Source organism: Protomyctophum bolini, assembly GCF_963924005.1.
Source record: "Protomyctophum bolini genome assembly, chromosome: 3".
In the NCBI taxonomy this organism is placed as follows: domain Eukaryota; kingdom Metazoa; phylum Chordata; class Actinopteri; order Myctophiformes; family Myctophidae; genus Protomyctophum; species Protomyctophum bolini.
This window is the reverse complement of record NC_137864.1, coordinates 23,387,699-23,404,007: the sequence shown is the minus strand read 5'-3', so window position 1 is coordinate 23,404,007 and position 16,309 is coordinate 23,387,699. Positions and strand designations below refer to the sequence as shown.

The following is a 16,309-nucleotide window of genomic DNA, read 5'->3' as shown; positions in this document are numbered from 1 at the left end:
GAAAAGTGCTTTATGAATAAAATGCACTTACTTACTTACCCACTTACTTACTTACCTACTTACTTACTTACTTACTTACTTATACTTACTTACTTACTTACTTACTTACTTACTTACATTCTTCTCCTGTTACTTCCTCAATCTGAGCCGGCTATGTCCCGCAAATCTATCATGGTCCAAATACGCCAGTGGTTCTCAAACTTTTTCATGTCAAGGGCAAATTTGCATATTTGAATATTCATAGATTCAGACTTTCTCTATACAGTCAGTGTCTAGTCGAAGTCAGGGGTGTGGACAACAAATCTGTTCTCCCATGCTGGAAATGCTGGGAGCATGATTTTTGAACTACATTCTAATGTCAACAAGTTGTCATGTCCTATAGTCTTGTGTGGCCAGGCCTCTGATCTCGCTCCACTCCAAATGGAGGCCTGCAGAAATTCTCAGACTTTTTTGTGGTAAGTGGGGCACTGACATACATGAAGTACAAGTGTACGTACACGTACTGTACACACATACACTGTACAGTGTACACACATATATTACTCCACCAGGCCGAAGGCATGGGGAGAGAGTATGTTTTGCACTCCGTCCGTCCGTCCGTCCGTGTGTGTGTGTGTGTGTGTGTGTGTGTGTGTGTGTGTGTGTGTGTGTGTGTGTGTGTGTGTGTGTGTGTCCTTCCGTCCATCCGTGTGTCCGTCCGTCCGTCTGTGTACAGCTAATCTCCGGCACCATTAACCCGGTCGTTGCCAAATTTTGCACCTGAACCTCTGCCCAACAAATTCCAGAACGGCCTGTTATAGCGCCACCAGGAGGCTGTAACGAAGTGGTCCTCCGTTACTGAGAGTGGGCACATTTAAGTATGTATATTGGCATAAAGGAAGAGTCATGAGTCTAACTGGGTTATTGAAAGTATGATGAAATGAAAATACAATTATGTAATATCTGCTTCTGTTCTGTCTGTTCCAGTGTGTTCAGGGAACCAGGCTACCAGGGCACCATGTACTGGACTGGACCATGGTGGAATAGCCACGGGGGTGTTTGAGGGAGGCATTGGGGCTGCTAAGGATAATGTGATGTGGGTTATGTGGGGGTTGCATGTTTAACCAGGTGAAATGGTACAGCCCACACTGATTGGTGCAGCTGCCTATAAAAGGCTGCCAGGAAGCTCACCAACTCAGTGTTGAATTCAGTGAGAGGGCAGGGTGGAGCTGCACACCCACCTGCCCTGTTTGTTTGTTGCTGCCTGCATGCTGCCATTTCCATGCTGTTCATCTCCTTTTTGGGAATAAACCACGGTGTGGCTGCTTTTGTACATCCTGACTCTGTGCTCATTTCCAGCCGCGTTCGGGCAAACACTATACAGAGGCTGACTTTTGAAAAACACATTTTTGGATATTACTCCTCCAGATTCTGTCCAAAGATCCCACAAATCGTTACACACTATCTCCATAGTCATGTGTTCAAGCCGCCGGATCTGTCTGAATATTTCATATTCCATCCTCATTGGCTTATAAAGTTTGGTCCGTTTTGAACAAATCATGGACGCAGCGTGCAATTTATGTGAAATCTTTCACAGACTTTCCTACTAGGCTGAGGAATATATCCCACCCTTTTCACATTGGCCTGTTATAGAGCCACCAAACAGGTGGAATTTTTGTAAAACACATTTTTGGAACAAAATGCCTCAAATCATCCAATTGCCATCCAAGGCTTAAGAAGAAATGGAACCCTTTTCACATTGACCTATTATAGCAGCACCAGGAGGCCACAACCTGACCTGCCCTGGTGGAGACCTGTGCCCCGAGGGGCACTTTATCTAGTTCTATCTGTGATTGCTGACATTACAGTGTCTTACATTACGTTAAGTTTCATATAAAATAGTTTATTGGCGTGAATGCAATGTTTTCCCCTGCGGTGAGAACAGATGTAATGTTTTTGGGGCATTCAAATGCTGACTGTACCATATCTATGAGGGAGAAAGAGTAGATAGTGTTTCCACCCAAGTTTCCTTTATTTTCCTTGCAACCTTATTACGTGGGAAAAGCAAGACAACATATTAATCATAGCAAAGTATTTTTAAATGCTTGAAAAATGTGTTTGGATAAGAAGAGAAATGTATTGCAGAGGACGCAGACCAGCGAAAGAGGGAGAGGGACAAAGTGTGGCAGGTTTACTGGGATAAATACATCTGTGGATTTATCTGTGGTTATCAATTTAATACTGTGAACTACACAAGAAACACACAACGCACACACGCACATACACACACACACACACACACACACACGCACACACACACACACACACACACACACACACACACACACACACACACACACACACACACACACACACACACACAACGCGTGACATCACTTCGCACAATCACTAGACAGACAGACAGATGCATGCTACACATAACCACAAACTAATCTCCTTCTGTCCTTCCCCATTAGTGAATTATTAGATAGACAACCTGTTGTACAACTACCGTAAGCAACGAGCCACAACAGTTGAGTAGGGAGTTCAATCTCACTCACATATTCTCATGTGACATCTCCCCGCTCTTCCTTGTCCTTCTTCTGTGTGGACCTGTCTCTCCTGCCTTCCATGTGGGCCTGTCTCTCCTGTGGTCTGTGTGCCTGTCTCTGCTGTTGTCTGTGGACCTCTCTCTCCTGTGGTCTGTGTGCCTGTCTCTGCTGTTGTCTGTGGACCTCTCTCTCCTGTGGTCTGTGTGCCTGTCTCTGCTGTTGTCTGTGGACCACTCTGTCCTGTGGTCTGTGTGCCTGTCTCTGCTGTTGTCTGTGGACCACTCTGTCCTGTGGTCTGTGTGCCTGTCTCTGCTGTTGTCTGTGGACCTCTCTCTCCTGTGGTCTGTGTGCCTGTCTCTGCTGTTGTCTGTGGACCACTCTGTCCTGTGGTCTGTGTGCCTGTCTCTGCTGTTGTCTGTGGACCACTCTGTCCTGTGGTCTGTGTGCCTGTCTCTGCTGTTGTCTGTGGACCTCTCTCTCCTGTGGTCTGTGTTCCTGTCTCTGCTGTTGTCTGTGGACCTCTCTCTCCTGTGGTCTGTGTGCCTGTCTCTGCTGTTGTCTGTGGACCACTCTGTCCTGTGGTCTGTGTGCCTGTCTCTGCTGTTGTCTGTGGACCACTCTGTCCTGTGGTCTGTGTGCCGGTCTCTGCTGTTGTCTGTGGACCTCTCTCTCCTGTGGTCTGTGTGCCTGTCTCTGCTGTTGTCTGTGGACCTCTCTCTCCTGTGGTCTGTGTGCCTGTCTCAGCTGTTGTCTGTGGACCACTCTGTCCTGTGGTCTGTGTGCCTGTCTCTGCTGTTGTCTGTGGACCTCTCTCTCCTGTGGTCTGTGTGCCTGTCTCTGCTGTTGTCTGTGGACCTGTCTCTCCTGTCATCTGTGGTGCTCTCTTCTGTCCATCATGGACCTGTGTCACATGTCCTGTCTATCCTGTCATCTGTCAAACCTGACCCCCTCCACCCTAGGCTTCATGAGGACTTACACAGAACAGATGCAATGAGAGTAACAGTAGACACTCAAAATAATCTTCACAGTTAGGCACATAATCATTTTGAACAGGACAATGTAGAGAGTAGAGACCGACAGAGAGAGAGAGAGAGAGTGAGTAAAGTACCAAAAGAAAGTACTCATCTATCTATCTAAAATCTTATCTCATCAATCTATATATGCACCATGTCTCTGTCTGTCTGTACGTCTGTCTGTACGTGTGTATGGCTGTAATGCATGTAACTCGAGATCGAGAACCATTATAGCCCCACCGACTTCAAATTCGACACACGTGTTCCACACCCCCACAGGGAGTGCAGTGCCCGGTGTCGAGTCAGTCAGACCCACGGTTGTCCAGAACCACCACAAAAGGCCTCAGCCCGGGCTCTGAACAGGGCCCCTGCCCATGAAGGCTCCATATGAGCTGCCCTGTTCTGACATCACAACACTCAGGGCATGCCTGACACATAACTCCATATATACACTAGGAATAAAGAGACACAGAGACAGATACTGTGGCGATCCGTTTGGAGCCACCGTTATTTCTACCAGCAACCTAGAAACTGTCACTCAAACTTCACACGCACTCCCATTCACACACACCTCTGTTGTCTCGACTATTGAGAAACGCTCGTACATCCACAGCACAGAGCACGTTGTTACGTGTTATGAATGGATGTTGCACATTGTGTTTAGTTAGCTTCAGTATTAGCTCTAGCTCTGCGTGTTCGCCAGGAGAACCGACTGCATCCAGTCCTCCTGAACAAGCGTAGCACAGAGACCAGCTAACGACAATGTCACTTTGTTAACACACCAGTGCTGTCTGTGTATGTGTTGCTGCTGCTACTGAACGTGTGTTGCTATACTGAACAAACATCAAAACCTGGACAGGGTGGGAGTGGAGTGGAGTGATTTCATGCTGCTCAGTTTGTAGGGGTTTATGTGCAAGGAGTACATGCACCCTTTGTAGCATTTGATTATTTGTATTTAATACTTTATTATTGCCAGGCCTCGCCCTGACTGGTACCCCACACCCAATGTAAAAGGTACCATTTCAAACCGCTACATACGAACAAATTAAAATCGACGGTTTTTGTTTTTTTGGGGGGAAGGATTTGAGAACTTTAGTTTAATGTGGGCCCAGTCATAACTGACTGACATTGTAATGCAAATGAAAGAGAGATGTACTGTAGCTCTACTTAACTACTGTACCAGTAAAACGCATAAGGGCGAGGTCGCATGCACGCATCCGCCTCGTTGATGGCAGACTGCTGGGCAAGCGCTGGCGCTTTGGCATGGGGGGGTCAGAACGAATAAACATGGAATGAATTCTGTACTGGCCATATAAGGAGCATGTCTTTTGTATACAGGGTTTGATGAGGTCAGATCAACATATGGAATGTCAGAACAGGTCAGCTCCATATAGTTGGAGATTCTAGGGTGGCAGCGGGGACAGTGTCTTGATTGTACAGGCCAGGGTTTGATGAGGGTCCTAGTGCCGGGCCTTAATTTTCGGGCCTGTTGAGAACTCTTTTCGCCGGCTGCCGGGCGTGGCTGCACTAATAACTTTGGGGCAGGCCCATCTAGAGTTTGAAATTTGAATGGACAGGTATACGTCAAAAGCAGACAGAAAGCTGGGTACATAATCTATTTATAGGTAGAAGTATAATGTGTTTTATTTTATTTAGTCATATATTCTAATTTCTAATATTCTATTCTATTCTAAGTTTATTTCATGGAAAAGCCATTTGTGTTAAATGTGGGTCAAGTCATAAATTAGTTACATTGTGAACCAACTGAAAGAGAGATGCTCAGCTATCTTTATTGTTAACCCACTTGATAGCAGGCAGACAAAGACAAATAGCAGACAATGTACATTAGTTTGTTTCATGAAAACAGTTGTTTGTGTTGAATGTACAAAAGAGAGAAAATTGCCAAGCATAAAAGAATGCATATTGCACTTCTCTTTTCATCCATTAAAAAAAAAGCAAAAACATTATCATTAATGTTGTCCTTTTATCAACTGGGCCCTGGCCCCTTGCCATTTTCATAATGTGGCCCACAGGTTCAGCTATTGAGTATCCCTGTCTTACAATATATTTGATCATTTACAATTACTGAAAACAATTTCTGTGCTTTCTCCTCTGTGCCTTAACTGTTACAGGATTTTTGTGGCTATTGTGTCAGCGATGAAGAAATGGTGAGGAGCTCTCTGCTTTCTTTGCCCTAAAATAGCTGCGTCAATGATGCACAGATCTTCCTGTCAATCCTAAAAACACAATCCTCCATTAAATGCTTTAATGGCCTCTTTGACACAAGTCCAAGATTCCCAAACTCTTAGACTTAATGACGTCAAAAGAAACTGAACTGACTTGGTTCAAAAGAGGATAGATCAAGATCAAGATCAGCTGCTTTGGATCCTCTTCGACTGCGTCGTGAACAACAGGCATGGAAAATGGGACTGCGTGACTGATTGTAGCTTCTCTCCTCATTTTAGCCTTTTAACCAAATCATCCTTTTATTAACTTAAATATTGCAAAGGATCATTTCCAAAAGACCATTTGTTGCTCTGCCAACAGATACATTCCTTTGTCTCAAGCAGACTAGAGACTAGTAGCAGACTGTTCTCCAGCCTTCCCAACAAATCAATTGACTGACTCCAACTGATCCAGGATGCAGCTGTGTGCATTCTTATCAAATCCACGAAAAGAGAACACATTACACTCATTTAAGCCTTGCTTCGCGGGTTCACTGGTTTGATTTAGGATTGATTTGAAAATGTTATTGAGTACTATTAAGACAGGAATGTGACTGGTGTCCTGGCTGTATCGCTAGCCTTTGAACTCCGAATGAACCTTCACACAGAGGTTCTTATGGGGTCATAGCAATTATAGGTTCATCGGACAAGACCCTCCTTTTAAGTCTCTTCTTAAGGCCTCTGGACTCAGGGCACAACCTAGCAATTAAAACTGTTGAACCATGAACCAGTTAATGTGAGTTATTAAATAACTTGTTTTGTCTATGCATGTTTAGTGGGGCTAATATGAAAGACAGTATTTTAACCATCCTCATCTCATCCCTTTAACAAGCTTCAAACGAACAAAACACATACTGTACTATAACGAAGGTATCTCATGCTAACTTAGTATGGTTGTGTGTGTTTGCGATGATCTACTGTTTTGTATCAATTCTAAAGCTACATTCAAACCGGCATGATAGTTTGAGCGGTGCGATAACAAAGTTAATGCACGAACAGGCGTGATGCGAACGAAGGCGAGCGGGATGACGTGAATGAAGCAAACAGTCGTCTGGTATCTTAGCCCCAGCTGGAAAAATCCAACTGAAGCACTTTCCCCCAACTCCACCCATCGCGCCCTGCCAGTCAATCAGCGTTGATGTTGTCAAAATGTTGTTGAAATGTTTTGGCTGAACTGAACCGCTACTATATCATAAATGATATAGGCCTAGTAGCAGGAATTATGTTAAATAAATTGGATATTTTTGGGAGTATTTTCTAGCTTGGCTCTAGGTGTTTTGAAGTACAAAATGGAACGAGCGGGTCCATTTGGTTACATTCCCAAAGTTCAAACTGTGTAACTCATCAACCACAGTGGAAGTGGAAAAAGCGGCAATCCAAAGTAAAAAATGGCTCAGATGCAATTTCTCTTTTTTTCGATTGAGAACGCTCAATCGAAGTATTATAAATGACTGTGTACTTTTTATATCAGTTATATCAATAGTATGCAATAATCAATAATATAATCCACCACTCGAGGGAGGGGGAAGAGAGCTACAGCTACAGATTTGTTTTACCAATGTGTAGCAATTGAAGCGATTGGAAACTGATACATCTTCAGCTTTGAATGCACCTTAACACTAACAAACCTGCTGTGACAGTAACTTACACAATGTTGCAATGTAGACTCATATGGTGCATGGAAAGGGAAACGTGGTGAGTAACTGACAGTTCTCACCCACTGCGTCACACAGTCCTGCTGATTTAGGTGACCTTGCCTCTAGTGCAATCATTCTTAGCATGACACTCAGTCTGAATTTTCATTTCTTTTCACTTCATTATTCCAGAACATATTTTTTTTAGCGTGGCTAGCAATTCAGGGCTGGAGCCAGGCTAGAGGACCCCTACTGTTTTTGGTGATCCAATAGACTTTGCTCCAATAGACTTTGCTCCCAACTATTGCACATATGATATATCAAATGGGTTTGCTTGCTACAGTATGAATCTTAATGTGCTCAGCAAGGAGAAACCCTACTGATTTTGAGACCCCATGGTCTTTCCTCGAGTGCCAACACTTCCAGCCTCTCTGCGGTTTACTTGTGTTATAAAATAAGATTTGTGTAGGTGAGGCAGACGGTATTTAAACTGAGAGGGAGACCGTGTACAGGAGACAGACATTCAGGAAGCTGAGAGTGAGACAGTACAGGGGAAGCAGACAGTAGGAGAATTAAGAGGGAGACAGTGTGGGGGAGACAGTAGGGACTTGCAACAGCAAGGGCAGGTCTCACTTCAGAGTTGTGTGGCTTGATCACTACTCAACAACAAGGTTTCTTAATGTGACAGACAGAATACCGGAAGAATGTCAAGCCTGCATTCATTGGGTTTTGGGTTAGGGTTACGAGGACTGCACTTAATCAAAGTTTTAAACTACAAATAGCTAACCTAAAATGTATTTTCATAACCTTGTGTTTCTTTAAACTCTTCCTTATACGAGAGACATACTAGGCCGCTGTGCCAGTCCTACTAACACACACCGAGTATCAAATTCAAGACCAATGTTTGTACTATTTAGGCTAGTCCCAACTATGAAAACACAAGAGAGCCCTGAGACTTCTTGGCAATAAACCTCGTACCAACAATACCTCTTATAGAATACAGGCATACTAAGCTATGACCTTTAGCCTTTTTAAGCCTCTGGAACTCCATAATAGCTGAAGCCCTGAGGCCCACTTTAACAATAATAGCTGAAGGGTTGTGAATAATATTCTAACACTTCAACTCCAACAGCCCTATTGTAAAATAAATGGCAGCAAATTACATCGAATGTATTTCTTTTTGACAAAGTTAAGCCCCAGATATAACATGTCTTCACAGTATAGGCCTACGAGATAATCATTCATTCAAATCGACGCCACCTCAGTATTGATGTGAAAACCTAGCATCTTAAGCCAAGATGGGGCCCAGTGGGGTTCAAAAATAAGAGGCTGTAGTGTCAAGGGTGGCAAGTAATGATGAGGCTTCCTGCTGGGAGATGACATGTTGTGCAGGTTAACAATGCATGCTACCTCACTACCTGCTTATGGCCAAACATTCTAGGAGCAAGTGCTTCATGAAGACAGTAACAAGCCAATAATGTGATTGGGTTTTCGATGGAGTTAGCAGTAATAAAAAAAAAAATGAATAACACACTTTTCTGTCTGCCTCGTGCTTTTTTTTCATCTTTTTTTACACAATTGTCAATTCCCAATTGATGATTGATGATTGATGATTTTTTGGAATTGAGTGCAATTGAGTTAAATTACACAACCCTAGTATTAAGAGAAATCTAGTGTACACAATACACATGCGTATAAAATAGGTCACAATTTTCAGTGTAGCACTGCTATAAATGCACATTTAGTAGCGTAACATAATGAGTGATTACACACTAGTACATGATTACAGATCGTCTGAAACTTTGTTGTATGGAACTACTACTAGCCTACTGCTGATCCAAGGCTACTGGTTGGTCTTGGGGAGGGTGTAGACATTAGAACCATCCACCCGTGGGGAGTTTCAGGCGGACATAACATAGGAACATGCTATTCTTCCAATGGCCAATTGTGATCCTCGATCACTATTATAGGTTATTTCAGTTGGGATTCTAAACCCACAAAACACACATGACAAATTCCAGAATGCCAACCAAACAGCCACGTAATGAGTTAGGTAAGTAAGTTAAGTGAGGCTCTTATCTTAACATTCTAGTAACCAATACAGGATGGTCAGAAGTGGACTGCATAATGGTGGGCAAGCAGATCCTCTCTTCCAAATAAGCCACCTATTAGAATGGACAGCAATGAACAGTAACATTTCTACTCTGAGCCTGTGTAACATGAGTGCAACAACCACTGGTGTAGACAGGGGTTAGACGTTTAGTAGGTTCCAGGGGGCCATGGGCTTAGAGGGGCCCTCAAAGGTACTATGGTGTGTATATATTTAATCGTTGAAAAAATATTTGTAGGTTCAGTGTCATATTCATAGGCATCAGGATCCAAATGGCTTCATTGGGTTTATCTAGCACAACTGGTCACTGGTTTCTCCCAGTTATATTCAAATAAACAAGGCATAAATGCTGCAGTTCCTCACAGAACCAAGTTTTCCAACATGTGATGAATGTTGCAGAATCAGTTTCTGTATTGTATAACGAGGAGGTGGTGGCCTTTGGTTGCGTTTCACAAAACTTTCATTAGCCAATTTAAAACTAAAAAATGCACTTTATTTGGAGAAACATAAACACACAAATAACCCTTAATTGCTCGCTAAGCTCTTCAAAATGTTTTATTAAGTTGAGAGCAATAATAACGGATACTTGAAGGGTAATGAATGTGAATGATCGGAAATAGCTTGTTTGCTGGCCCATAGCCAAAGCACACAAAACTGAGAAAGTATCGTTTTCCTTTGGCATGTACACAATGTCAGAGAGAGCAACTCCCATCTCTTAAAATGGTGGTGTACATATATTCTGAGCAGCTTGGTTGGAGGGTGATTTTCCACAGTAAACTAAAACATCCTCCCTCTCTGTCATTATGTGTCACGATAGATTTTGACTGGCGTTGTTGAGGCTTGTCCACTGAATGCTTCCGCTCTCAATCAAAACAAGGACAAATATACAATGAAAATAAATCGGATAAGTTATTGGCCTATATTAACACCAGTTGCCGAAAAACATGTTCGTTGACAATGACTGGGATGAGGTCACTGAGACATTCACTCACTTGCTCTATTGCTCATTCATCACTCTAAACGATGTCACAGTGACACACGCCCACCCCACCCACGCACAATTTCCCTCCAACAATCTCTCTCTCCGAGTCCCAGGTCTATGCTGCCTGTTCCATCCTCCTGACAGAGCATCAGTCCATACAGTGGGCACTGTCAGTCCCTGCATCATGGCACAGGTGTGACCCTCAGAGTCTCACATCTCCCCAAACTGACACAGAGCCAGGCTACCCAATCAACTGAATATCCAACGTCCAGAATTCTCATCAACGAATGGACAGTCTGTCTTCAGCATCATGGTGCTGCTTAAAAAACGGTTAAAAAGAGGGGAAAAAAGGATAATAATGAATGAATAAAAACACACACACACACACACACACGCACGCACGCAGTCACGCATGCATGCACGCACACACACACAGTATATATGCAGCTTCTACTGGACATCCTCAAATGACTTATGGTATGAGCCGAGAATTTTTTAATCCCCCTCATTTCTTCACGGATGAGAATCCATCAGCAACATGAAATGCAATTGCCAGAGGATTGAGAATGTGGAAGGTTAGACAGATCTCCACAGCTGCTCAGATAGCTGGCTGCTGCGCACGGAAGCTATAAGTCAATGTCGTCTAGACTGCTGTCTTTATATATTTTTTATGACGTGGAAGATGGGAAGTAGTAGGTGAGCTATCTAGAAGAGGTGTGTGTGTGTGTGTGTGTGTGTGTGTGTGTGTGTGTGTGTGTGTGTGTGTGTGCGACTGTGCGTGCGTGTGTGTGCGTGCGTGCGGGTCTGTCAGTATATCTGTCTGGCCGTGGCTAATCTCGCAAACCACTGGACCGATCAACGGCAAATTTCTTTAGCTCGCTGCCAGTAGGCCATGGAATTAAACCCATGAATATTTTTCACATTTTGTGAATTCATAATCTCAGGCCCACCATCCGGCTGTCCCTCCAATGGGAAGACTATAGGATGTAACAATTCCCTCAACCCATGATTTGATTCCAAGAATCACGATAGGCTACTGGGTTTGCGATAGGATTTTGTCACGATTTTCATTTAATATATTATGATATATATAGGTGGCCTATTCAGTTGTGATTCTAAACCCACTAGACTCCAGTTTACATTTGGAGTGATTATTTTCATTATTACATGCAGAATATTCCAATAAATACAGTATTTAATTTATTTTATCTTTTCTATATCCAGAAAACATGCACAAACACATAAAGACCCGCACACCGTCTGCACTTGCAATACGAACACTTTATTTAGGCTCGTTTCGGTCAAAGACCTTCAGGTATCTGTTCAGGCAAACACTTGTGTTTTCTGAATACATTGAGCCCTGCCTACGCACCCGTCTCAGAGCATATCAGGTGTGCAAACTGTGCATAAGACTTTGTTGCCTATCTTTTCTATATCCAAATAAGTATGGTTCAGGTTATGGTTAATGTACACTCTGAATAACAGATCTACAAGCTCACAACAGGTTGTTGTGAGTGGCAGTGACTAGGCAGGGTAGAGTAGAGTGGCCGGTAGAACAGCCGGATAGGAAAACCGTGAGGTTCCCAGTTCAATCACGGGCACTCCCAGGGTTATTGTCGAAGTGTCCTTCAGCAAGACTGAAGGACCCTATGAACAATTTAATCGAGGTATGGTTTTGCCCACTCAAATCGTAATTAAATAAATGCACCATTTACTATTTGTTAATTGTGAGCTTGTAGATAATGCCGTAACGTTCATGTTTGTAGTCTTATGGAGACATCAATGGGTAATTATCTAGCATGTTAAAGAGCCCTGCCAGAAGTCTGTTGGATATTACACCAAGTCAAACACAGCAAGATTTGCGTTCAGTCTGCAGGCGGACATCCACCAGATCAGAAACATCAACAGAAGGATTTTCTTTGCTGTCATAAACTGTGCTCACAGTTTACTGTTGCATTCACAATTCTACTGCCAAAGTCTAATATCTACTCCGTATAGTGCAATGTGTGTGCATGCATGCATGATTGCATGTGATGAACATGTTTACAACATGTCTTTCACAGTAGGCCTATACCGTGTTTTACAGTGCTGACAAATTTAGAGAAACAGGATGACATACAACAACTCACAGGTGAAAATACGGATTTGAACGCATTATTTTGCAGTTACAGTACTGTGGATCAGAATTTTTTAAAGAGGGGGAAAGTTGAGAGGTTTCTATGTTGTTAAATATGGCTGTAAATTCACCTTTTTTCCAATGCATTTTTCTTTTCTTTTGCATGAATAGATCAGAGAATTGCAAGTCTTGGGATAGCACCATCGTTGGGAACTGGGCTGGAAAATTGCGAATGCTCTTGTAATGCTTGAACTGGAAGAGCCAGGCTAACAGTCCGCACTGGCTAGTATTCCCTCAAACTTGTCACTTAGTGTCACGTAAGACACCATTAAGTCCTATTTTTGCTGAGCTTACTTGAATCCTCCAATGTTAATGCCATTTTATTAAGTGCTTGGCTAGTGTATAAACATTAAAGTGATTGCCTTGAAGAATTGAAAAAAGAGAAGAAAAAAAAGAAGACACTTTCAGACATGAATGGAGCATCCATGCTTATGATACAGGGCCACATATTTGATGCTAGGAATCAATACATGCTGTGAAGATTATCTAACTCACTGCGAGGTTGATTAACCTCCATCTACTGCATTATGACCTCTTTACATGTAATTAATGCTGCATTCACACGGGCAGATGCAAAGCTACCATTCATTGTCAATGGAAGCAGATGCAAAGATGCATCTGACAGTTACAAAATAAATACATAGCTTTACATCTTTGTATCTTTTTAATCTGCCCGTGTGAAGTTTGTGAACACAGCATAAGTCATAATGAATTGTGTGAACATCACTCGTAACTGACTTTGCTGCTCTATGTTTGGGGAACGAGTAACACACATAGGCCTACATCAGAGAATATATAGGCCTAATCTCCTTTGTCCCGTACCATTCTATTTATGTAACCGCTAGGATAGTGTTGTGTGCACACACCACTATTAAAAGGCCTAAATCCGGGACAGCTATGGTATACAGTTGCAGTGTGTTTTACCAATGAAGGGGGATTATCATGAACCAATGAAATCAGAAGAAGTAATAATCATATTTCCATACATGTGAATGATGTGTGTGTGTGTGTGTGTGTGTGTGTGTGTGTGTGTGTGTGTGTGTGTGTGTGTGTGTGTGTGTGTGTGTGTGTGTGTGTGTGTGTGTGAAATACTGTTTAGGCTAATAACAGTGTTGTATAATTACACTAAATGCGAAACGCAGAAATTAAGACTCACTGGTCACACTAATATCTCTTTTATTTTTTTGTAGGCTACTTTCTTTCTTTCTTAGTGTCAATTATAGGTAGGCTATAGATGTATAGCCTGCTGTCCGCCCTGTCCTATATTAGTAGCCTAACTGTCAGTCAACTGATCGACAGCGACAGGAGCGCAGCATCCCACTGTAGTCTACTGGGTCACTCGACTATAAGCGCACATGGCTCCCTCTGCAGAGATTATTAAATTATGTCCAATTTCCCAAAGCTCAATTATAAAACAAACAGTCATTATGTGTGTCAATCTTGAAGTGGGTTTATGAGCGCACCTCTGTGGGTCATATCACATTATTTAATAACGCAACAATGTTTTGTGTTAATTTGTTCAAGAATGCCGGTCGACCCGTGACGCAAACTCCATATCGTTGAGATATATAGGCTAACTCAAGTACTCAACATTAATTGATTGCCATCTTCCCAATAGCACGTGGGTCAATAAACATCGATATGCTTGGAATGGAGGGGAGAGCTTGAGGAGATCGGCTATACTGTCAAAGCATCGCCAAGATAAATCGCTTCTCTTGGCACCGGATAACGTGTCAATCAAATTCCTGCATGTCTCTCTCGGTTCACTTGGCTACTTAATGCCTCCACTAAACTATAGGCTAGCCTTGGATCAAGACTGTCAGATAATATATGACAGTCTTGTATCAAGGCTACCACTAAACCTGATTTATAGCCTATAGGCTATATGCCTAATGCCTGAGAGAAAGAGCATAATAATAACACTGATCAAGCATAAATGTAGTATCACTCGATAGTTGCAAAGCAGTGCTTTGATTTGAAAGCACACCGCTATTCGCTATATGGGATATTCTTATTTCAGAAATACACCATACAGACTATAGGATGCTCCATTTGGCCAATAGCCTATCCTTTTCCCCTTCTCCTTTCTTTGATTAGCCATTCATTGAAAATGCAAGATTGTGGATCATGCATGTTTGTATACCAGTCCATACCCCGCTGTTTATACGGTCGTCTGCGTCCTAGCGCGAGACATCCTATTCCTCCGGTAGTATGCGTTGAATGGGGATATATTGTTACATTGTTACATATATTGTTACACATTTTCGCAACAAATTAGAACCCAGTTTAATTGAACAAAAGCGATCTCGTTTCAGTCGTTTGAATGAACTCCAAAAAAGCGCAGCTTTGAGCCTGTGTGGGACAGGCTGTGGCTGTGCCGCGCGCACCGGGCGCCACCATGATGCCACTTGTCTGGGACTCACCTGCGTTCCTGAGCTTCTTGTTCCGATACACGGAGAATATCACCAGGAGGTTCCCCAGGATGTCCACCACGATGGTGAAGATGAGGAAGCACCCCAGAGTTGTGGTGACCCACGGGGGGCGACTGCTCAGCTCTTGGTCCGGGTCTAGCTCAGAACTGTTCAGGTGAGACCCATTTGTAACCATTGTCTATAATGATAATTCACGCAACTTTTACGCACTCAGCCAAATAATCGCTCTGCCGTCCCTTCAAAATATGCATGTCTAAATCCTAATCTAGATTCCGAAGATGCCGGTGTGCTGCCGCTGTTATCATCTTCTCCTCCATGCTGTCAGGTGAACTTTATTCCCCCTGTTCTTCTTTCGTCTCCCGGCCACGCTGCTCCAGTGTCAGTGTCTCATACTTTTATGACTGTGTGTGTGCGCGCCCATCACTTTGTTGGTATAGCCTACATGTGTGACATGAGAGAGGGAACTTCAGACCTCCCTATAACATGTGATTAAATGGCTAAGCGACGTGAGGTGCTGTTGTGGGGCGTTTTGAGGGAAATACTGACACTCCGTGGCCATACAGCGGTATAGAGCCTGGTGTTACACTAGACTTGAATTAATGTGCAGTTTTGTCACTCCAGATGTTAGTGGAGAAGCCGGTTACCAGTCATGGGTTTTCATGATTTACATAAAAAGTAAGTTTTCATGTTTTAGCATGTCGTAGCCTATATTAGCACAAACTATTATTATTAGCCTACCCTACATTATACACAAATAACTTTAGAATAGCCTAGGTTTGACCGTATAGCACTAGTATAGCCTATAAATGGCAGTCTACATTCAACATAATTAAAAATAAAAGGCCTACAATCCCTATAAAATCATCAAACGGGGACTTATGGTCACATATTTCGATAGGTTATCCATTTCAGCATAACAATAATCTTTAATTTGCAGGAACCATTCCCAATTCATTTTCTTCTTTTCCCCCTTCAGGAAAAAGAACAACCATTCATTGAATTCGGTGGTTCAGCTTACTTTGAATTCCCGCGTACATTCATGATTATGTTTTAAATTAAATCCATTCATATTTCGGATGGGACAAAAATACTCACATGGCGCTATAAAGAAACTCTACGCCTACGGGCTTACATTGCATTAGTAGTAGGCTGTAGCCGAGCGTATAACCTATAGGCTACTAATAAAACAGATGTTACCAAGTGATT

The 16,309-nt window shown here is 42.8% G+C and overlaps 1 protein-coding gene across 1 annotated transcript in view; it reads right to left on the bottom strand.

Moving 5' to 3' along the window:
- The window catches only part of mtnr1aa (melatonin receptor 1A a), a 47,473-nt gene extending 32,013 nt beyond the window's left edge, over positions 1-15,460 (bottom strand). Inside the window, exon 1 of the mRNA XM_080757792.1 lies at positions 15,095-15,460. Within this exon, the coding sequence (XP_080613918.1) occupies positions 15,095-15,278 (184 nt within the window). The 5' untranslated portion in view covers positions 15,279-15,460. The remainder of the gene's footprint in view (positions 1-15,094) is intronic.
- Positions 15,461-16,309: the final 849 nt, after the last annotated feature.